General features: G+C 50.1%; 1 protein-coding gene across 1 annotated transcript in view; it reads left to right on the plus strand.

Moving 5' to 3' along the window:
- LOC135056919 (pancreatic triacylglycerol lipase-like) overlaps positions 1-24,669 on the plus strand; it is a 224,254-nt gene that overhangs the window by 143,273 nt on the left and 56,312 nt on the right. The window contains exons 5-7 of the mRNA XM_063962696.1: positions 955-1,073; positions 1,149-1,269; positions 10,559-10,667. Of these exons, the coding sequence (XP_063818766.1) occupies positions 955-1,073; positions 1,149-1,269; positions 10,559-10,667 (349 nt within the window). The remainder of the gene's footprint in view (positions 1-954; positions 1,074-1,148; positions 1,270-10,558; positions 10,668-24,669) is intronic.

The following is a 24,669-nucleotide window of genomic DNA, read 5'->3' on the forward strand; positions in this document are numbered from 1 at the left end:
TGCTGTTCGAGAACATAGTCCCCCAATGCCCTCAGGCAGATAGGATGGTGCACCAAGACTCAGTACCCCAATACCCTTAGGAAGCTAGAATGCTGTTCGAGAACATAGTCCCCCAATGCCCTCAGGCAGCTAGGATGGTGCACCAAGACTCAGTACCCCAATACCCTTAGGAAGCTAGGATGCTGTACCAGGACACAGTCCCCCAATGCCCTCAGGCAGTTAGGATGGTGTACCAGGACACAGTCCTCCAATGCCCCCAGGAAGCTAGGATGCTGTACAGGGACACAGTCCCCCAATGCCCTCGGGAAGTGAGGATGCTGCACTAGAACACAGTCCCCCAATGCCCTAAGGCAGCTAGGATGCTGTACCAGTACACATTCCCTCAATGCCCTCAGGCAGCTAGGAAGCTGTAGCAGGACACAGTCCCCCAATGCCCTCAGTCAGCAAGGAAGCTGTACCAGGACACTGTCCCCCAATGTCCTCAGGCAGCTAGGATGGTGCTCCAGACACAGTCCCTCAATGCCCTCAGGCAGCTAGGATGGTACACCAGGACACAGTCCCCCAATGAACTCAGGAAGCTAGTATGGTGTACCAGGACAAAGTCCCCCAATGCCCTCAGGCAGCTAGGATGCTGTACTAGAACACAGTCCCCCAATGTGCTCAATAAGCTAGGATGCTGTACCAGGACACAGTCCACCAATGCCCTCAGGCAGCTAGGATGCTGTACCTGGACGCAGTCCCCAAATGCCCCCAATGACCTCAGGAAGCTAGGATGCTGTACCAGGACATAGTCCCCCAAAACCCTCAGGCAGCTAGGATGGTTCTCCAGGACACAGTCCCCCAATGCCCTCAGATAGGCCTGTTCTGCTACTGCACCACCGTATGTACAATGCATTGTGTCATTAGCATCCATGGATTCTATGTTTTTTCTCTTCTCTCTCTTTGCCCCTCAAGAGGCTTTGAATATTCTTTTGTGCAGCCATGTCGCCAGTGTCAAGATGTTCACAGAATCAGTCATCAACCCTGGTGGTTTCATGGCCTACTGTGCCGACGACTATCCCTCATTCACGGATGTAAGTACCAAGCAGTCAGGGAATAACTCTCTTCAGCACATATCAGTGGTAAATCTGTTGCTCTTCCCACCTCAGGGTGCTGGATTCCCTTGTCCCAACGGTAGCTGCACACTAATGGGCTACAATACAAGCGACGACGGTGCAGCATCCTGCCAGAACTATTATCTGAATACTGGACCTGAACATGACTATGAACGTGAGTTACATTTGGATATCCTGATTTACGAGACAAGTATAATGTTGTATGGAAGACCACTACCAACCTGCAGGAGCTGAGTGTTATGCAGATTCCGATGTGCTGATTAGAAATGGAAGATGGCGCCCGTAGCTAGATGTGCAGATGATGTAAGGTGCCATAGAGCCATTTCCTCCCACACCTACACTCAGAGGCGTCACCGGGTGTGGTGAGACCCGGTGCGCGCCCCTGATCTCCTGCCGCGATTGTGGCAAAAAGGGCATGGCCTTGTACTTAGGGGGCGTGGCTTTGCGGGGATCCCGGAATCGTCACTCTGGGGGGGTGCCCAGCATCTCCGGGGATGCTGGGCTTCCCCCAGAGACAGTCTCCGTCCGCTGTCGGATCCTCTTCTGTGACAGGATCCGGGTGCTGTAGGAGACTTTCTCACTGCAGCAACTGGTTCCTGTCAGTGCGGAGGAGCTGACATTTGGTGTCACCCTCCTCCAGGCGTCACACCCGGGTGCGGGCCGCACCCCCCGCACCCGCCTTGTGACGCCACTGCCTACACTAGACCAAAGTACTAAGGGGTGTCATGCACTGTATATGGAGATGAGTACCAGCCTCTGCCATCACTGAGGGGTGTCATGTATGTGGAGATGAGTACCAGCATCTGCCGTCATTTAGGGGTGTCATGTATGTGGAGATGGCTACCAGGATCTGCCGTCACTGAGGGGTGTCATGTATGTGGAGATGGCTACCAGCATCTGCCGTCACTGAGGGGTGTCATGTATATGGAGATGGCTACCAGCATCTGCCGTCACTTAGGGGTGTCATGCATGTGGAGATGGCTACCAGGATCTGCCATCACTGAGGGGTGTCATGTATGTGGAGATGGCTACCAGGATCTGCCGTCACTGAGGGGTGTCATGTATGTGGAGATGAGTACCAGCATCTGCCGTCACTGAGGGGTTTCATGTATGTGGAGATGGCTACCAGAATCTGCCGTCACTGAGGGGTGTCATGTATGAGGGGATGGCTACCAGCATCTGCTGTCACTGAGGGGTATCATGTATGTGGAGATGAGTACCAGCATCTGCCGTCATTGAGGGAAGTCATGAATGTGGAGATGAGTACCAGCATCTGCCATCACTGAGGGGTGTCATGTATGTGGATATGAGTACCAGCATCTGCCGTCACTGAGGGGTGTCATGTATGAGGGGATGGCTACTAGCATCTCCAGTCACTGAGGGGTGTCATGTATGTGGAGATGAGTACCAGCATCTGCCATCACTGAGGGGTAACATGTATGTGGAGATGAGTACCAGCATCTGCCACCACTGAAGGGTGTCATGTATGTGGAGATGGCTACCAGCATCTGCCGTCACTGAGGGGTTTCATGTCTGAGGAGATGAGTACCAGCATCTGCCGTCACTGAGGGGTGTCATGTATGTGGAGATGGCTACCAGCATCTGCAGTCACTGAGGGGTTTCATGTCTTAGGAGATGAGTACCAGCATCTGCAGTCACAAAGGAGTGTCATGTATGTGGAGATGAGTATCAGCATCTGCCGTCACTGAGGGTTGTTATGTATGAGGGAATGGCTACCAGCATCTGCCGTCACTGAGGGGTTTCATGTATGTGGAGATGACTACCAGCATCTGCCGTCACTGAGGTTTGTCATGTATTAGGGGAAGGCTACCAGCATCTGCAGCCACTGAGGGGTGTCATGTATGTGGAGATGGCTACCAGAATTTGCCGTCACTGAGGGGTGTCATGTATGTGGAGATGACTACCAGCATCTGCCGTCACTGAGGGGTGTCATGTATGTGGAGATGAGTACCAGCATCTGCCGTCACTGAGGGGTGTCATGTATGTGGAGATGACTACCAGCATCTGCCGTCACTGAGGGGTGTCATGTGTGTGGAGATGGCTACCAGCATCTGCCGTCACTGACGGGTGTCATGTATGTGGAGATGACTACCAGCATTTGCCATCACTGACGTGTGTCATGTATGTGGAGATGACTACCAGCATCTGCCATTACTGAGGGGTTTCATGTATGAGGAGATGAGTACCAGCATCTGCTGTCACTGAGGGGTTTCATGTATATGGAGATGGGTACCAGCATCTGATGTCACTGAGGGGTGTCATGTATGTGGAGATGGCTACCAGCATCTGCCGTCACTGAGGGGTGTCATGTATGTGGAGATGAGTACCAGCATCTGCCATCACTGAGGGGTGACATGTATGTGGAGATGAGTACCAGCATTTGCCACCACTGAGGGGTGTCATGTATGTGGAGATGACTACCAGCATCTGCTGTCACTGAGGGGTGTCATGTATGTGGAGATGGCTACCAGCACCTGCCGTCACTGAGGGGTTTCATGTCTGAGGAGATGAGTACCAGCATCTGCAGTCACTGAGGGGTTTCATGTATGTGGAGATAGCTACCAGCATCTGCCGTCACTGAGGGGTGTCATGTATGTGGAGATGAGTACCAGCATCTGCCATCACTGAGGGGTGACATGTATGTGGAGATGAGTACCAGCATTTGCCACCACTGAGGGGTGTCATGTATGTGGAGATGACTACCAGCATCTGCTGTCACTGAGGGGTGTCATGTATGTGGAGATGGCTACCAGCACCTGCCGTCACTGAGGGGTTTCATGTATGTGGAGATGACTACCAGCATCTGCCGTCACTGAGGTTTGTCATGTATTAGGGGAAGGCTACCAGCATCTGCAGCCACTGAGGGGTGTCATGTATGTGGAGATGGCTACCAGAATTTGCCGTCACTGAGGGGTGTCATGTATGTGGAGATGACTACCAGCATCTGCCGTCACTGAGGGGTGTCATGTATGTGGAGATGAGTACCAGCATCTGCCGTCACTGAGGGGTGTCATGTATGTGGAGATGACTACCAGCATCTGCCGTCACTGAGGGGTGTCATGTGTGTGGAGATGGCTACCAGCATCTGCCGTCACTGACGGGTGTCATGTATGTGGAGATGACTACCAGCATCTGCCATCACTGACGTGTGTCATGTATGTGGAGATGACTACCAGCATCTGCCATTACTGAGGGGTTTCATGTATGAGGAGATGAGTACCAGCATCTGCTGTCACTGAGGGGTTTCATGTATATGGAGATGGGTACCAGCATCTGATGTCACTGAGGGGTGTCATGTATGTGGAGATGGCTACCAGCATCTGCCGTCACTGAGGGGTGTCATGTATGTGGAGATGAGTACCAGCATCTGCCATCACTGAGGGGTGACATGTATGTGGAGATGAGTACCAGCATTTGCCACCACTGAGGGGTGTCATGTATGTGGAGATGACTACCAGCATCTGCTGTCACTGAGGGGTGTCATGTATGTGGAGATGGCTACCAGCACCTGCCGTCACTGAGGGGTTTCATGTCTGAGGAGATGAGTACCAGCATCTGCAGTCACTGAGGGGTTTCATGTATGTGGAGATAGCTACCAGCATCTGCCGTCACTGATGGGTGTCATATATGTGGAGATGACTACCAGCATCTGCCATCACTGAAGGGTGTCATGTATGAGGGGATGGCTACCAGCATCTGCAGTCACTAAGGAGTGTCATGTATGTGGAGAGGAGTATCAGCATCTGCCGTCACTGAGGGGTGTCATGTATGTGGAGATGAGTATCAGCATCTGCAGTCGCTAAGGGGTGTCATGTATGTGGAGATGGCTACCAGAATTTGCCGTCACTGAGGGGTGTCATGTATGTGGAGATGACTACCAGCATCTGCCGTCACTGAGGGGTGTCATGTATGTGGAGATGAGTACCAGCATTTGCCGTCACTGAGGGGTGTCATGTATGTGGAGATGACTACCAGCATCTGCCGTCACTGACGGGTGTCATGTATGTGGAGATGGCTACCAGCATCTGCCATCACTGACGTGTGTCATGTATGTGGAGATGACTACCAGCATCTGCCATTACTGAGGGGTTTCATGTATGAGGAGATGAGTACCAGCATCTGCTGTCACTGAGGGGTTTCATGTATGTAGAGATGGATACCAGCATCTGCAGTAACTGAGGGGTGTCATGTATGTGGAGATGGGTACCAGTATCTGCCATCACTGAGGGGTGTCATGTATGTGAAGATGGCTACCAGCATCTGCCATCGCTGAGGGTTGTCATGCATGTGCAGATGGCTACCAGCATCTGCCGTCACTGAGGGGTGTCATGTATGTGGAGATGGCTACCAGCATCTGCCGTCGCTGAGGGGTGTCATGTTTGTGGAGATGAGTACCAGCATCTGCCGTCACTGAGGGGTGTCATGTATGTGGAGATGAGTACCAGCGTCTGCCATCACTGAGGGGTGTCATGTATGTGGAGATGAGTACCAGCGTCTGCTGTCACTGAGGGGTGTCATGTATGTGGAGATGGCTACCAGCATCTGCCATCACTGAGGGGAGGCAGAGAATGAACGGTCAGAGATGTAGGAGGACAGCCAGGAGAGGAGGCAGAGAATGAACGGTCAGAGATGTAGGAGGACAGCCAGGAGAGGAGGCAGAGAATGAACGGTCAGAGAGGTAAGAGGACAGCCAGGAGAGGAGGCAGTGAAGGAATAGTCAGAGATGTAGGAGGACAGCCAGGAGAGGAGGAAGAGAATGAACGGTCAGAGAGTTAGGAGGACAGCCAGGAGAGGAGGCAGAGAAGGAGCGGTCAGAGAGGTAGGTGGACAGCCAGGAGAGGAGACAGAGAATGAATGGTTAGAGATGTAAGAGGACAGCCAAGAGAGGAGGCAGAGAAGGAACAATCAGAGAGGTAGGAGGACAGCCAGGAGATTAGGCAGAGAATGAATGGTCAGAGATGTAGGAGGACAGCCAGAAGAGGAGGCAGAGAATGAATGGTTAGAGAGATAGGAGGACAGCCAGGAGAGGAGGCAGAGAATGAACGGTCAGAGAGGTAGGAGGACAGCCAGGAGAGGAGGCAGAGAAGGAGCGGTCAGAGATGTAGGAGGACAGCCAGGAGAGGAGGCAGAGAAGGAGCGGTCAGAGATGTAGGAGGACAGCCAGGAGAGGACACAGAGAATGAACAGTCAGAGATGTAGGAGGACAGGCAGGAGAGGAGACAGAGAATGAACGGTCAGAGAGGTAGGAGGACAGCCAGGAGAGGAGGCAGAGAAGGAGCGGTCAGAGATGTAGGAGGACAGACAGGAGAGGAGACAGAGAATGAACAGTCAGAGATGTAGGAGGACAGCCAGGAGAGGAGGCAGAGAAGGAGCGGTCAGAGATATAGGAGGACAGCCAGGAGAGGACACAGAGAATGAACAGTCAGAGATGTAGGAGGACAGCCAAGAAAGGAGGCAGAGAAGGAGCAGTCAGAGAGATAGTAGGACAGCCAGGAGAGGAGACAGAGAATGAACAGTCAGAGAGGCAGGAGGACAGCCAGGAGAGGAGGCAGAGAAGGAGCAGTCAGAGATGTAGGAGGAAAGCCAGGAGAGGAGGCAGAGAATGAACGGTCAGAGATGTAAGAGGACAGCCAGGAGAGGAGGCAGAGAAGGAGCGGTCAGAGATGTAGGAGGACAGCCAGGAGAGGACACAGAGAATGAACGGTCAGAGATGTAGGAGGACAGCCAGGAGAGGAGACAGAGAAGGAACGGTCAGAGAGGTAGGAGGAAAGCCAGACGAGGAGGCAGAGAAGGAACGGTCAGAGATGTAGGAGGACAGCCAGGAGAGGAGGCAGAGAATGAACGGTCAGAGATGTAGGAGGACAGCCAGGAGAGGAGACAGAGAATGAACGGTCAGAGATGTAGGATGACAGCCAGGAGAGGAGGAAGAGAATGAAAGGTCAGAGAGTTAGGAGGACAGCCAGGAGAGGAGGCAGAGAAGGAGCGGTCAGAGAGGTAGGTGGACAGCCAGGAGAGGAGACAGAGAATGAATGGTTAGAGATGTAAGAGGACAGCCAGGAGAGGAGGCAGAGAAGGAACAATCAGAGAGGTAGGAGGACAGCCAGGAGATTAGGCAGAGAATGAATGGTCAGAGATGTAGGAGGACAGCCAGAAGAGGAGGCAGAGAATGAATGGTCAGAGAGATAGGAAGACAGTCAGGAGAGGAGGCAGAGAATGAATGGTTAGAGAGGTAAGAGGACAGCCAGGAGAGGAGGCAGATAATGAATGGTCAAAGAGGTAGGAGGACAGCCAGGAGAGGAGGAAGAGAAGGAACGGTCAGAGATGTAGGAGGACAGCCAGGAGAGGAGACAGAGAATGAACAGTCAGAGATGTAGGAGGACAGCCAGGAGAGGAGGCAGAGAAGGAGCGGTCAGAGATATAGGAGGACAGCCAGGAGAGGACACAGAGAATGAACAGTCAGAGATGTAGGAGGACAGCCAAGAAAGGAGGCAGAGAAGGAGCAGTCAGAGAGATAGTAGGACAGCCAGGAGAGGAGACAGAGAATGAACAGTCAGAGAGGCAGGAGGACAGCCAGGAGAGGAGGCAGAGAAGGAGCAGTCAGAGATGTAGGAGGAAAGCCAGGAGAGGAGGCAGAGAATGAACGGTCAGAGATGTAAGAGGACAGCCAGGAGAGGAGGCAGAGAAGGAGCGGTCAGAGATGTAGGAGGACAGCCAGGAGAGGACACAGAGAATGAACGGTCAGAGATGTAGGAGGACAGCCAGGAGAGGAGACAGAGAAGGAACGGTCAGAGAGGTAGGAGGACAGCCAGACGAGGAGGCAGAGAAGGAACGGTCAGAGATGTAGGAGGACAGCCAGGAGAGGAGGCAGAGAATGAACGGTCAGAGATGTAGGAGGACAGCCAGGAGAGGAGACAGAGAATGAACGGTCAGAGATGTAGGATGACAGCCAGGAGAGGAGGAAGAGAATGAAAGGTCAGAGAGTTAGGAGGACAGCCAGGAGAGGAGGCAGAGAAGGAGCGGTCAGAGAGGTAGGTGGACAGCCAGGAGAGGAGACAGAGAATGAATGGTTAGAGATGTAAGAGGACAGCCAGGAGAGGAGGCAGAGAAGGAACAATCAGAGAGGTAGGAGGACAGCCAGGAGATTAGGCAGAGAATGAATGGTCAGAGATGTAGGAGGACAGCCAGAAGAGGAGGCAGAGAATGAATGGTCAGAGAGATAGGAGGACAGTCAGGAGAGGAGGCAGAGAACGAATGGTTAGAGAGGTAAGAGGACAGCCAGGAGAGGAGGCAGATAATGAATGGTCAAAGAGGTAGGAGGACAGCCAGGAGAGGAGGAAGAGAAGGAACGGTCAGAGATGTAGGAGGACAGCCAGGAGAGGAGACAGAGAATGAATGGTCAGAGAGGTAAGAGGACAGCCAGGAGAGGAGACAGAGAATGAATGGTCAGAGATGTAGGAGGACAGCCAGGAGAGGAGGCAGAGAAGGAACAGTCAGAGATGTAGGAGGACAGCCAGGAGAAGAGACAGAGAAGAAGCGGTCAGAGATGTAGGAGGACAGCCAGGAGAGGAGGCAGAGAATGAATGGTCAGAGAGGTAGGAGGACAGCCAGGAGAGGAGGCAGAGAATGAACGGTCAGAGATGTAAGAGGACAGCCAGGAGAGGAGACAGAGAATGAATGGTCAGAAATGTAGGAGGACAGCCAGGACAGGAGACAGAGAATGAATAGTCAGAGATGTAGGAGGACAGCCAGGAGAGGAGACAGAGAAGAAGCGGTCAGAGATGTAGGAGGACAGCCAGGAGAGGAGGCAGAGAATGAATGATCAGAGAGGTAGGAGGACAGCCAGGAGAGGAGGCAGAGAATGAGCGGTCAGAGATGTAAGAGGACAGCCAGGAGAGGAGGCAGAGAATGAATGGTCAGAGAGGTAAGAGGACAGCCAGGAGAGGAGGCAGAGAATGAATGGTCAAAGAGGTAGGATGACAGCCAGGAGAGGAGGAAGAGACGGGACGGTCAGAGAGGTAGGAGGACAGCCAGGAGAGGAGACAGAGAATGAATGGTCAGAGAGGTAAGAGGACAATAGGAGAGGAGACAGAGAATAAATGGTCAGAGATGTAGGAGGACAGCCAGGAGAGGAGACAGAGAATGAATGGTCAGAGAATTAGGAGGACAGCCAGGAGAGGAGACAGAGAATGAATGGTCAGAGAGGTAAGAGGACAGCCAGGAGAGGAGGCAGAGAAGGAACGGTCAGAGATGTAGGAGGACAGCCAGGAGAGTAGGCAGAGAAGGAACGGTCAGAGAGGTAGGAGGACAGCCAGGAGAGGAGACAGAGAAGGAACGGTCAGAGAGGTAAGAGGACAGCCAGGAGAGGAGGCAGAGAATGAATGGTCAAAGAGGTAGGAGGACAGCCAGGAGAGGAGGAAGAGAAGGAACGGTCAGAGAGGTAGGAGGACAGCCAGGAGAGGAGACAGAGAATGAATGGTCAGAGAGGTAAGAGGACAGCCAGGAGAGGAGACAGAGAGTGAATGGTCAGAGATGTAGGAGGACAGCCAGGAGAGGAGACAGAGAATGAATGGTCAGAGAGGTAAGAGGACAGCCAGGAGAGGAGACAGAGAATGAATGGTCAGAGATGTAGGAGGACAGCCAGGAGAGGAGACAGAGAATGCATGGTCAGAGAGGTAAGAGGACAGCCAGGAAAGGAGGCAGAGAATGAACGGTCAGAGATGTAGGAGGACAGCCAGGAGAGGAGGCAGAGAAGGAACAGTCAGAGATGTAGGAGGACAGCCAGGAGAGGAGGCAGAGAATGAATGGTCATAGAGGTAGGAGGACAGCCAGGAGAGGAGGCAGAGAATGAATGGTCAGAGAGGTAGGAGGACAGCCAGGAGAGGAGGTAGTGAATGAATGGTCAGAGAGGTAGGAGGACAGCCAGGAGAGGAGGCAGAGAATGAATGGTCAGAGAGGTAGGAGGACAGCCAGGAGAGGAGGTAGTGAATGAATGGTCATAGAGGTAGGAGGACAGCCAGGAGAGGAGGCAGAGAATGAATGGTCAGAGAGGTAGGAGGACAGCCAGGAGAGGAGGCAGAGAATGAATGGTCAGAGAGGTAGGAGGACAGCCAGGAGAGGAGGTAGTGAATGAATGGTCAGAGATGTAGGAGGACAGCCAGGAGAGGAGGCAGAGAATGAATGGTCAGAGAGGTAGGAGGACAGCCAGGAGAGGAGACAGAGAATGAATGGTTAGAGAGGTAGGAGGACAGCCAGGAGAAGAGACAGAGAATGAATGGTCAGAGAGGTAGGAGGACAGCCAGGAGAGGGCAGGATCACGCAGACCAAGGAAGTGAAGGATTTGCAGGAGGTGCGGGCGGTCCACAATGTCAGAGGCAGGAGAGAGGACGAGGAGAATAAGTTACATTTCCTGTGTTGTCCTGCAGGCTGGAGATGCAATGTCACCCTTCAGATCACCGGTAGCGCAGTCCTCGGATCTCTACAAGTCACTCTGTGTAATCCATCCAATTGCTCGGAGAACTATGAGATATACAGGTACATACACATCTGCCTTATTTATAGTCATTGCCTGTTATTGTGACTTCTCTGTATGAGCAGCTGGTGCAATTCTCTTCCATGTGTAACCGAGAACCTTTCAGGACCTGACGTCATTCTTTTTAACTGAAAATAATATATTCCATAAGTACTGGCTGCAATTCTGAAAACTTTCCGTACATTGTATATCTGTACAGTGAACGTCTTTACCTATATGTGCTGTGTGTAATTCTTATTAACTGTCTTTTCCTTATATGTATAGACAGCTGCACAGTGCCACTTCCCCTGTTCTGCATGCTGGGTATAATTCTCATTTATCTATCCTTTTACTGTACGTATGGATATCTGCACAGTGCCACTTACCCTGTTCTGCATGCTGGGTATAATTCTCATTAACTGTCTTTTCCCTATATGTATAGACAACTGCACAGTGCCACTTCCCCTGCTATGCATGCTGGGTGTAATTCTCATTATCTATCCTTTTACTGTACGTATGGACAGCTGCACAGTACCACTTCCCATGTTCTACATGCTGGGTGTAATTCTCATTATCTATCCTTTTACTGTACATATGGACAGCTGCACAGTGCCACTTCCCCTGTTCTGCATGCTGGGTGTAATTGTCATTATCTATCCTGTTCCTGAACATATGGACAGCTGCACAGTGCCACTTCCCATGCTCTGCATGCTGGGTGTAATTCTCATTATCTGTCCTTTTCCTGTACGTATGGATAGCTGCACAGTGCCACTTCCCCTGTTCTGCATGCTGGGTGTAATTCTCATTATCTATCCTTTTCCTGTACGTATGGACAGCTGCACAGTGCCACTTCCCTGTTCTACATGCTGGGTGTAATTCTCATTATCTATCCTTTTCCTGTATGTATGGACAGCTGCACAGTGCCACTTCCCCTGTTCTACATGCTGGGTTTAATTTTCCTTATCTATCCTTTCCTGGTATAATTGGATAGCTGCACAGTGCCACTTCCTCTGTTCTGCATGCTGGGTGTAATTCTCATTATCTATCCATTTCCTGTACGTATGGAAAGCTGCACAGTGCCACTTCCCCTGTTCTGCATGCTGGATGTAATTCTCATTATATATCCTTTTCCTGTACGTATGGAACGCTGCACAGTGTCACTTCCCCTGTTCTGCATGCTGGGTGTAATTCTCATTATCTATCCTTTTCCTGTACGTATGGATAGCTGCACAGTGCCACTTCCCCTGTTCTGCATGCTGGGTGTAATTCTCATTATCTATCCTTTTCCTGTACGTATGGACAGCTGCACAGTGCCACTTCCCTGTTCTACATGCTGGGTGTAATTCTCATTATCTATCCTTTTCCTGTATGTATGGACAGCTGCACAGTGCCACTTCCCCTGTTCTACATGCTGGGTTTAATTTTCCTTATCTATCCTTTCCTGGTATAATTGGATAGCTGCACAGTGCCACTTCCTCTGTTCTGCATGCTGGGTGTAATTCTCATTATCTATCCATTTCCTGTATGTATGGAAAGCTGCACAGTGCCACTTCCCCTGTTCTGCATGCTGGATGTAATTCTCATTATATATCCTTTTCCTGTACGTATGAAACGCTGCACAGTGTCACTTCCCCTGTTCTGCATGCTGGATGTAATTCTCATTATATAGCCTTTTCCTGTACGTATGGACAGCTGCACAGTGCCACTTCCCCTGTTCTGCATGCTGGGTGTAATTCTCATTATCTATCCTTTTCCTGTACGTATGGAACGCTGCACAGTGTCACTTCCCCTGTTCTGCATGCTGGATGTAATTCTCATTATATATTCTTTTCCTGTACGTATGGACTGCTGCACAGTGCCACTTCCCCTGTTCTGCATGCTGGGTGTAATTCTCATTATCTATCCTTTTCCTGAACGTATGGAACACTGCACAGTGTCCTTAGGTGTGCGCAGGGGGGGTGCCTGGTGCGCACAGGCACCCCCTAATGTCTGGCACCCCGATCTCACATGCCTGATGCAGCGATCTCCGAGCAGGCTGATTACTGTCCGCTCTGCACTGCACCCTGTCAGGACTGTATTACTGACCAGACGCCTGGGTTAATCAAGGGTGCCACTGTCACCAGCTTTCAGATTTCCTGCTCCACTTCCATGTACAAAAACAGCGTGATGTGAAGTGATTACGTCATGCTGCTCACACGCCCACCTCACTCCTTTTATGCTATGCCAATGCCAGCCACTGATGAGGAGCAAGAGAAGTTATACCAAATGGTAGTTAAGGCGCTGATGTGGTTTGCTTCTACCTAGCGTCTGCTGAGTGGAGATAGTCAGTCTCCGTAATACAACAAATACAATAACCTAAACCAGCGCTTATGTGAATACACAATTCTGGTATAAATTATTAACACAATTTAATATTATTAAAAGCCATTACATATTGCACATCATTTGTTAAATAAAATGACTTTAAAAACAAGGATCTCACCCTCTGAAATGTGATAATACACAGATTTAGTCAATCCTATATGCCTGTTCCTAAATTGCTCTCGGTAGATTGGTGCCCTTAGTATTTCCACTTTATACTGTGGTTTTTCACCTTATAATTAGGTGCTACAGTTCCAAGACAAATGGATTTTGGAGGTTTGTTCTTGTGCTCACCGCCCAAGGAAAAAATGCCAGGCTGAGGAGGAGGAGTGTAATTGCAGTGAGTGCCATCAGGGGTGTTTGTTTGGTGCACACCACAACATCTGACAATGGGGTATATTTACTAAAATTCGTATTTTTCTGAATGAGGTTAAAGTTCAAACACGAATGACATCGAAAGTGTAAATTTGCAACTTTTTGAATTTATTACGACTAATTTACTAAGCTGTCGTATTCTGCATTTTCGTATTTACCGATGTCGATGTCATTCGTATTTTTTGGCAGTGTTTTACGGGAGTGAATTGTAAAACACTGCCGACTTTAACACAATGAATGTCGGCCGGATCTGTGAGATCCGTGCTGGGCTTCATTGCGCACCTTTTCGTAAAAATTAAAACATTGTTAAAATTTAAAAAAAAAAATACGTAGGGTCCCCCCTCCTAAGCAAAACCAGCCTCGGGCTCTTTGAGCCGATCATGGTTGAAAAAATATGGGGGAAAAAGTGACAGGGGCTCCCCCATATTTAATCAACCAGCACCGGGCTCTGCACCTGGTCCTGGTTCCAAAAATACGGGGGACAAAAAGCGTAGGGGTCCCCTGTATTTGTAAAACCAGCACCGGGCTCCACTAGCCAGGTACATAATGCCACAGCCAGGGGACACTTTTATATTGGTCCCTGCGGCCCTGGCATTACATACCCAACTAGTCACCCCTGGCCGGGGTACCCTGGAGGAGTGGGGACCCCTTCAATCAAGGGGTCCCCCCCCTCCAGCCACCCAAGGACCAGGGGTGAAGCCCGAGGCTGTCCCCCCCATCCAAGGGCGGCGGATGGGGGGCTGATAGCCTTTTTGTCAAAATTTGAATATTGTTTTTAGTAGCAGTACTACAAGTCCCAGCAAGCCTCCCCCGCAAGCTGGTACTTGGAGAACCACAAGTACCAGCATGCGGAGGAAAACCGGGCCCGCTGGTACCTGTAGTACTACTACTAAAAAAATACCCCAATAAAAACAGGACACACACACCTTGGAAGTAAAAGTTTATTACATACATCCACACCTCCATATACACATACTTACCTATGTTCACACGAGGGTCGGTCCTCTTCTCCATGTAGAATCCATGGGGTACCTGTTGAACAAATTATACTCACATAATCCAGTGTAGATCGGTCCTCTTCTGTTCTTTGTAATCCACGTACTTTGCAAAATAAAAAAACGAACACCCGACCACGCACTGAAAGGGGCCCCATGTTTTCACATGGGACCCCTTTCCGCGAATGCCAGGAACCCCCCCTGACTTCTGTCTAAGAGGGTTCCTTCAGCCAATCAGGGAGCGCCACGTCGTGGCACCCTCCTGATTGGCTGTGTGCTCCTGTAGTGTCTGTCAGGCAGCACACGGCAGCAGGGCCGTAACTAGGTGTGTGCTAATGGTGCCTTGCCCACAGCGCAAATGCACTGTGGGCGCACCATCTGGCAGCACAACCAGCACGGCCGCTGTATGTCACTCAAATCCCGCTGTCTGCCGCCCGTCACTTTTGCACTGCCTGTGGTGTGCGCTCAGCTCCTCAGCTGCTGCGCGCACCCACACACTAAACCAGGCAGCTCTGGTAGAAGGAGGAGGCAGCAGCAGACCAGCGCATGGGGGCGGGGCTAAGGTAAGGCTTTCAATTAAATAAATAGAAAATTAAGGAGGCAGAGGGAGGGAGATTGGGGGACAGTGGCGTAATTACCATTGGTGCCGGGGATGCGTCAGAGAAGCCGGTGGGGTCCCGCCGCTCTCCGCCACCCGGCAGACCACTGCATCTGAACACTTCTTGTTTTTTTGTATTCCACCGCCGCCGCGCCCCCCCCGCAGATGACCCGCACTTCCAGCCGAGCACACATGTAAACAGCCGCAGCGGTAGCACAGCAGGCTGCTTCTCTCCCCTTACTCATGGAGGGGGAGCTCTCTTCCTATCTGCGGGCAGCCTTGTGTTTCCGGCCCAGCTACTTCTGAACTCCGGTGCAGTGACAGTGGGCTTGGGGGCGAGTATGAGTTGTGCAGTGACAGCGGGCTTGGGGGTGGTGTATGAGTTGTGCAGTGACTGTGGGCATGGGGGTAATTGGTGACGGCGCCGCTGCAGCAGTCCCTCTCCTTCCACATAGGCCGGCCGCCGTTCCTGTGAATGCTGGGATGCGCCTCCCTCATCCCAGCATTCACAGAGGTGGCCAGCCAATGCGGAAGGAGAGGGACAGCTGCAGCAGCGCCGCCGGCAATTACAGTGCGCTGCTGCAGCTCCAGAGTCCCCCTCCCTCCTCTTCCTTCTCCCCTGCCTCCGGAGCTGCCGGCACCGAGGAGCCTGACTGCCTGAGCCAGCAGAGAGACGGTAAGTATCATCTATTCTGTCTGTCTACCTAATGTGTAAAAAGGGGATGCTGTCTGCCGTAATGTGTAAAAAGGGGATGCTGCCTGCCGTAATGTGTAAAAGGGGATGCTGTCTGCAGTAATGTGTAAAAAGGGGACGCTGTCTGCCGTTATGTGTAAAAGGGGATGCTGTTTGCCGTAAGGTGTAAAATGGGGGACGCTGTCTGCCGTAATGTGTAAAAAGGGGACGCTGTCTGCCGTAATGTGTCAAAAGGGGACGCTGTCTGCAGTATTGTGTAAAAAGTGGACTCTGTCTGCCGTAATGTGTAAGAGGGGCTGTACCTGGTGTAGTGGCGCTACTGTGCGACGTAATTTGAATAACAGCGGCTACTATAATATGTAATATGAACTGGTATTATTTTGTGGCCACACCCCTTCCCCATGAAGCCAGGCCCCTATATATTTTGCCCCAGTTTTACATAGGGGGGGGGCGCTGATGCCCTATCTTGCACACAGCGCTAAAATGTCTAGTTACGGCACTGCACGGCAGTGATACAATGTAGCGCCTATGCGCTCCATTGTATCCAATGGTGGGAAATTTGTGGTCAGCGTTGAGGTTACTTTCGGTCAACAGCTGACCACAAAGTTCCCACCATTGGTTACAATGGAGCGCATAGGCGCTACATTGTATCACTGCCGTGTGCTGCCTGACAGACACTACAGGAGCACACAGCCAATCAGGAGGGTGCCACGACGTGGCGCTCCCTGATTGGCTGAAGAAACCCTCTTAGACAGAAGTCAGGGGGGGTTCCTGGCATTCGGGGAAAGGGGTCCCATGTGAAAACATGGGGCCCCTTTCAGTGCGTGGTCGGGTGTTCGTTTTTTTATTTTGCAAAGTACGTGGATTACAAAGAACAGAAGAGGACCGATCTACACTGGATTATGTGAGTATAATTTTTCCAACAGGTACCCCATGGATTCTACATGGAGAAGAGGACCGACCCTCGTGTGAACATAGGTAAGTATGTGTATATGGAGGTGTGGATGTATGTAATAAACATTTACTTTCAAGGTGTGTGTGTCCTGTTTTTATTGGGGTATTTTTTTAGTAGTAGTACTACAGGTACCAGCAGGCCCGGTTTTCCTCCGCATGCTGGTACTTGTGGTTCTCCAAGTACCAGCTTGCGGGGGAGGCTTGCTGGGACTTGTAGTACTGCTACTAAAAACAATATTCAAATTTTGACAAAAAGGCTATCAGCCCCACATCCGCCGCCCATATTACACACAGCAGCTCATTACATTACACCCCCCATATTACAGACAGTAGCACATTACATTACACCCCCTCATATTACACACAGCAGCACATTACATTACACCTCCCCCCATATTACATACAGCAGCAGATTACACCCCCCCATATTACACACAGTAGCACATTACATTACTACCCCCATATTACACACAGCAGCACATTACATTACGCCCCCCATATTACACACAGCAGCACATTACATTACACCCTCCCATATTACACACAGTAGCACATTACATTACTACCCCCCATATTACATACAGCAGCACATTACATTACACCCCCCCCACATTACACACAGTAGCACATTACATTACTACCCCCCATATTACACACAGCAGCACATTATATTACACCCCCCCCATATTACACACAGTAGCACATTACATTACACCCCCCATATTACACACAGCAGCACATTACATTACACCCCCCATATTACACACACAGTAGCACATTACATTACACCCCCCATATTACACATAGTAGCACATTACATTACACCCCCCATATTACACATAGTGGCACATTACATTACACCCCCCCATATTACACACAGTAGCACATTACATTACACCCCCCCCCCATATTACACACAGTAGCACATTACATTACACCCCCCCATATTACACACAGTAGCACATTACATTACACCCCTCCCATATTACACACAGTAGCACATTACATTACACCCCCCATATTACACACAGTAGCACATTACATTACACCCCCCCCCATATTACACACAGTAGCACATTACATTACACCCCCCATATTACACACAGTAGCACATTACATTACACCCCCCATATTACACACAGTGGCACATTACATTACACCCCCCCATATTACACACAGTAGCACATTACATTACACCCCCCCATATTACACACAGTATCACATTACATTACACCCCCCATATTACACACAGCAGCACATTACACTACACCCACATATTACACTCAGTAGCACATTACATTACACCCCCCATATTACACACAGCAGCACATTACATTACACCCCCCATATTACACACACAGTAGCACATTACATTACACCCCCCATATTACACACACAGTAGCACATTACATTACACCCCCCCCCCATATTACACACAGTAGCACATTACATTACACCCCTCCATATTACACACAGTGGCACATTACACTACACTCCCCCCCATATTACACACAGCAGCACCTTACACTACCCCCCCATATTACACACAGCAGCACCTTACACTACCCCCCCATATTACACTTAGTGCAGTGGCAAACGCAGGATTTGCATGGGGGGGGGTTTCCAGAACTGGGTGGAGCCAATCACGGGGGTGGGGACTGAGGTGACCCAGTATATGCTGGGTCCGTAAAACTAGTGAGTCTGTGTGTATATATATATATATATATATATACATACACACATATCTACACACACACACACACACACACACACACACACATATATATATATATATACCTTATATACACCTATATATATATATATATATATATATACATACACATATACATAGCATATTAAATATGCATATATATATATATATATCCAAGAAGAGTACAGACACTCACCACTTCCCTGATGATAATGAATTTATTATACCTCACAGGTGTATCTCACATAGAGAGGAACGACAGCATGTCAGCAAAAATTTCGACGTTTCGGCTCCATCAGAGCCTTTGTCAAGACAGACAAAATCACATCAGGCTACTGGGTGTTAACTAGAGATGTGCACTTGAAATTTTTCGGGTTTTGTGTTTTGGTTTTGGGTTCGGTTCCGCGGCCGTGTTTTGGGTTCGACCGCGTTTTGGCAAAACCTCACCGAATTTTTTTTGTCGGATTCGGGTGTGTTTTGGATTTGGGTGTTTTTTTCAAAAAACACTAAAAAACAGCTTAAATCATAGAATTTGGGGGTCATTTTGATCCCAAAGTATTATTAACCTCAAAAACCATAATTTCCACTCATTTTCAGTCTATTCTGAATACCTCACACCTCACAATATTATTTTAAGTCCTAAAATTTGCACCGAGGTCGCTGGATGACTAAGCTAAGCGACCCTAGTGGCCGACACAAACACCGGGCCCATCTAGGAGTGGCACTGCAGTGTCACGCAGGATGGCCCTTCCAAAAAACACTCCCCAAACAGCACATGACGCAAAGAAAAAAAGAGGCGCAATGAGGTAGCTGTGTGAGTAAGATAAGCGACCCTAGTGGCCGACACAAACACCGGGCCCATCTAGGAGTGGCAATGCAGTGTCACTCAGGATGGCCCTTCCAAAAAACACTCCCCAAACAGCACATGACGCAAAGAAGAAAAAAAGAGGCGCAATGAGGTAGCTGTGTGAGTAAGATAAGCGACCCTAGTGGCCGACACAAACACCTGGCCCATCTAGGAGTGGCACTGCAGTGTCACGCAGGATGGCCCTTCCAAAAAACACTCCCCAAACAGCACATGACGCAAAGAAGAAAAAAAGAGGCGCAATGAGGTAGCTGTGTGAGTAAGATAAGCGACCCTAGTGGCCGACACAAACACCTGGCCCATCTAGGAGTGGCACTGCAGTGTCACGCAGGATGGCCCTTCCAAAAAACACTCCCCAAACAGCACATGACGCAAAGAAGAAAAAAAGAGGCGCAATGAGGTAGCTGTGTGAGTAAGATAAGCGACCCTAGTGGCCGACACAAACACCTGGCCCATCTAGGAGTGGCACTGCAGTGTCACGCAGGATGGCCCTTCCAAAAAACACTCCCCAAACAGCACATGACGCAAATAAAAATGAAAGAAAAAAGAGGTGCAAGATGGAATTGTCCTTGGGCCCTCCCACCCACCCTTATGTTGTATAAACAGGACATGCACACTTTAACCAACCCATCATTTCAGTGACAGGGTCTGCCACACGACTGTGACTGAAATGACGGGTTGGTTTGGACCCCCACCGAAAAAGAAGCAATTAATCTCTCCTTGCACAAACTGGCTCTACAGAGGCAAGATGTCCACCTCATCATCATCCTCCGATATATCACCGTGTACATCCCGCTCCTCACAGATTATCAATTCGTCCCCACTGGAATCCACCGTCTCAGCTCCCTGTGTACTTTGTGGAGGCAATTGCTGCTGGTCAATGTCTCCACGGAGGAATTGATTATAATTCATTTTAATGAACATCATCTTCTCCACATTTTCTGGAAGTAACCTCGTACGCCGATTGCTGACAAGGTGAGCGTCGGCACTAAACACTCTTTCGGAGTACACACTTGTGGGAGGGCAACTTAGGTAGAATAAAGCCAGTTTGTGCAAGGGCATCCAAATTGCCTCTTTTTCCTGCCAGTATAAGTACGGACTGTCTGACGTGCCTACTTGGATGCGGACACTCATATAATCCTCCACCATTCTTTCAATGGTGAGAGAATCATATGCAGTGACAGTAGACGACATGTCCGTAATCGTTGTCAGGTCCTTCAGTCCGGACCAGATGTCAGCATCAGCAGTCGCTCCAGACTGCCCTGCATCACCGCCAGCGGGTGGGCTCGGAATTCTGAGCCTTTTCCTCGCACCCCCAGTTGCGGGAGAATGTGAAGGAGGAGATGTTGACAGGTCGCGTTCCGCTTGACTTGACAATTTTGTCACCAGCAGGTCTTTGAACCCCAGCAGACTTGTGTCTGCCGGAAAGAGAGATCCAAGGTAGGTTTTAAATCTAGGATCGAGCACGGTGGCCAAAATGTAGTGCTCTGATTTCAACAGATTGACCACCTGTGAATCCTTGTTAAGCGAATTAAGGGCTCCATCCACAAGTCCCACATGCCTAGCGGAATCGCTCCCTTTTAGCTCCTCCTTCAATGCCTCCAGCTTCTTCTGCAAAAGCCTGATGAGGGGAATGACCTGACTCAGGCTGGCAGTGTCTGAACTGACTTCACGTGTGGCAAGTTCAAAAGGTTGCAGAACCTTGCACAACGTTGAAATCATTCTCCACTGCGCTTGAGACAGGTACATTCCACCTCCTATATCGTGCTCAATTGTATAGGCTTGAATGGCCTTTTGCTGCTCCTCCAACCTCTGAAGCATATAGAGGGTTGAATTCCACCTCGTTACCACTTCTTGCTTCAGATGATGGCAGGGCAGGTTCAGGCGTTTTTGGTGGTGCTCCAGTCTTCTGTACGTGGTGCCTGTACACCGAAAGTGTCCCACAATTCTTCTGGCCACCGACAGCATCTCTTGCACGCCCCTGTCGTTTTTTAAAAAATTCTGCACCACCAAATTCAAGGTATGTGCAAAACATGGGACGTGCTGGAATTTGCCCATATTTAATGCACACACAATATTGCTGGCGTTGTCCGATGCCACAAATCCACAGGAGAGTCCAATTGGGGTAAGCCATTCCGCGATGATCTTCCTCAGTTGCCGTAAGAGGTTTTCAGCTGTGTGCGTATTCTGGAAACCGGTGATACAAAGCGTAGCCTGCCTAGGAAAGAGTTGGCGTTTGCGAGATGCTGCTACTGGTGCCGCCGCTGCTGTTCTTGCGGCGGGAGTCCATACATCTACCCAGTGGGCTGTCACAGTCATATAGTCCTGACCCTGCCCTGCTCCACTTGTCCACATGTCCGTGGTTAAGTGGACATTGGGTACAACTGCATTTTTTAGGACACTGGTGAGTCTTTTTCTGACGTCCGTGTACATTTTCGGTATCGCCTGCCTAGAGAAGTGGAACCTAGATGGTATTTGGTAACGGGGGCACACTACCTCAAGAAATTGTCTAGTTCCCTGTGAACTAACGGCGGATACCGGACGCACGTCTAACACCAACATAGTTGTCAAGGCCTCAGTTATCCGCTTTGCAGCAGGATGACTGCTGTGATATTTCATCTTCCTCGCAAAGGACTGTTGGACAGTCAATTGCTTGGTGGAAGTAGTAAAAGTGGGCTTACGACTTCCCCTCTGGGATGACCATCGACTCCCAGCAGCAACAACAGCAGCGCCAGCAGCAGTAGGCGTTACACGCAAGGATGCATCGGAGGAATCCCAGGCAGGAGAGGACTCGTCAGAATTGCCAGTGACATGGCCTGCAGGACTATTGGCATTCCTGGGGAAGGAGGAAATTGACACTGAGGGAGTTGGTGGGGTGGTTTGCGTGAGCTTGGTTACAAGAGGAAGGGATTTACTGGTCAGTGGACTGCTTCCGCTGTCGCCCAAAGTTTTTGAACTTGTCACTGACTTATTATGAATGCGCTGCAGGTGACGTATAAGGGAGGATGTTCCGAGGTGGTTAACATCCTTACCCCTACTTATTACAGCTTGACAAAGGCAACACACGGCTTGACAAATGTTGTCCGCATTTCTGGTGAAATACTTCCACACCGAAGAGCTGATTTTTTTGGTATTTTCACCAGGCATGTCAACGGCCCTATTCCTCCCACGGACAACAGGTGTCTCCCCGGGTGCCTGACTTAAACAAACCACCTCACCATCAGAATCCTCCTTGTCAATTTCCTCCCCAGCGCCAGCAACACCCATATCCTCCTCATCCTGGTGTACTTCAACACTGACATCTTCAATCTGACTATCAGGAACTGGACTGCGGGTGCTCCTTCCAGCACTTGCAGGGGGCGTGCAAATGGTGGAAGGCGCATGCTCTTCACGTCCAGTGTTGGGAAGGTCAGGCATCGCAACCGACACAATTGGACTCTCCTTGTGGATTTGGGATTTCGAAGAACGCACAGTTCTTTGCGGTGCTTTTGCCAGCTTGAGTCTTTTTATTTTTCTAGCGAGAGGCTGAGTGCTTCCATCCTCATGTGAAGCTGAACCACTAGCCATGAACATAGGCCAGGGCCTCAGCCGTTCCTTGCCACTCCGTGTGGTAAATGGCATATTGGCAAGTTTACGCTTCTCCTCCGACAATTTTATTTTAGATTTTGGAGTCCTTTTTTTACTGATATTTGGTGTTTTGGATTTTACATGCTCTGTTGTCAGGTCAGGTCTTGTCTGTGTCCCCAGAGGGGGCGCTAGTGGGTCAGTGGAGGTAGATGGGAGAAAACGAGGAGGCTGGATGATGTTTCTGCGCATGAGCGCAATGGTATTTATTATACAGATGATAAATAATACGGCAGCAGAAATAATAATAAATGCAAGTGTCAATTATGCAGCGTGATAGCTGAAAGTCTATTGGAACAGAATGGATAATGACTTGAAGAAATGATAACCGGTAAAGATGATAAACAGATGAGAAGGTAACTTGTAGGAATTATTCTGGTATAGAAACCAGTGCAGGTTAAATCATGGAACTTAGCTGTGATGTTGAAGTATGGCAAACCTGATAGCAGAGGCAGGAGTCTGACTGTGTCCACAGTGCAGGTGGTGAAGCACTGACAGCGAGCAAGCTGTATCACAGGTGAGAGATGGAACACACCTGGAGTCAGTCTCTACTGCTAGGCTGAAGCACACCAGGTAATGATGGGTGTGAAGCCCAATGATGAATGCAGGTATTGCTGGGACTTGAAGTTCCACGGAGCTGAGTGAAGTAACCAGGAGTACAAAGTCTCTTGAGAATCGCCAGGTACACGGAGGAGACAGGAACCAGATCCTTTCACATGAGTCTCAGGAGTGACACAAAGTCCAGGATGCCTGCAGACTGGACCTGCAGCTACATATATACCCCTTGGTTAACAGTCATTGGTGGAGTGAGGAAAAGTGGGTGCGGCCAAGCACCGGATTGGCCGCCGTATGCTGAGTACTGGAAGCTGTCATGGCGGCGCCCATGCCGCGGCCCAGCGGGAACGCGGCGCGCTACACGCCGCCGTCACAGGGGCGCTCTCAGACCCATAATGGCGTCCGATGGCAGGGACGTGGATGACAGGTGACCGCAGGGAGCCAGGACGGAGTCCGCAGCGGCGGACAGATGTTAGCTTGGTGAGTCGATTCCTGACAGTACCCCTCCCCTTAAGGGTGGGCACCGAACACCCACGTGGCTTGGAAGGATGAGTGTTGTGGAAGACACGGACCAACCTTGGAGCATGGACATCCAACGAATTCACCCAACTTCTCTCCTCTGGGCCATAACCGGACCAATCGACAAGATATTGAAGTCGTCCGTACCGGCAACGGGAATCCAGAATCTTTCCAATCTCGAATTCCACGCCCCGCTGAGTTCGAATTTTGGGACCAACTGGAAGAGCTCTCTGGAAACGATTTAGGACTAAAGGTCTGAGGAGAGAAACATGAAAAGCATTAGGTATTCGCAGAGAAGATGGTAATTTCAGTTTGTAGGCCACAGGGTTGATGACTCTTTCGACAGGAAAGGGGCCAATGAAACGTGGTGCAAATTTCATAGACGGGACCCTAAGACGGAGGTTCCGGGTAGACAGCCAAACCTTGTCCCCAGGTTTTAAGCAAGGAACTGCACGTCTTTTGCGATCAGCAAAGTGTTTATACCGACTGGAGGCCTTTTTGAGAGAAGTGTGGATCTTCCTCCAGATGGAAGAAAACTGACTCAGAGCAGAAGTGGCGGCAGGAACATCCATGTTAGGAAGCTCTTGGAAGTCTGGGACACGAGGATGTTGTCCATACACTGCAAAGAATGGAGTCGTCTCAGTAGCAGTGTGGTAGCGGAAGTTGTGGGCAAACTCGGCCCATGGGAGCAGATCAAACCAGTCATCCTGGGAAGATGAAACATACAACCTTAAAAATGTCTCTAGTTCTTGGTTTACCCTTTCTGTCTGCCCA

Source organism: Pseudophryne corroboree, chromosome 3 (assembly GCF_028390025.1).
Source record: "Pseudophryne corroboree isolate aPseCor3 chromosome 3, aPseCor3.hap2, whole genome shotgun sequence".
Lineage (NCBI taxonomy): Eukaryota > Metazoa > Chordata > Amphibia > Anura > Myobatrachidae > Pseudophryne > Pseudophryne corroboree.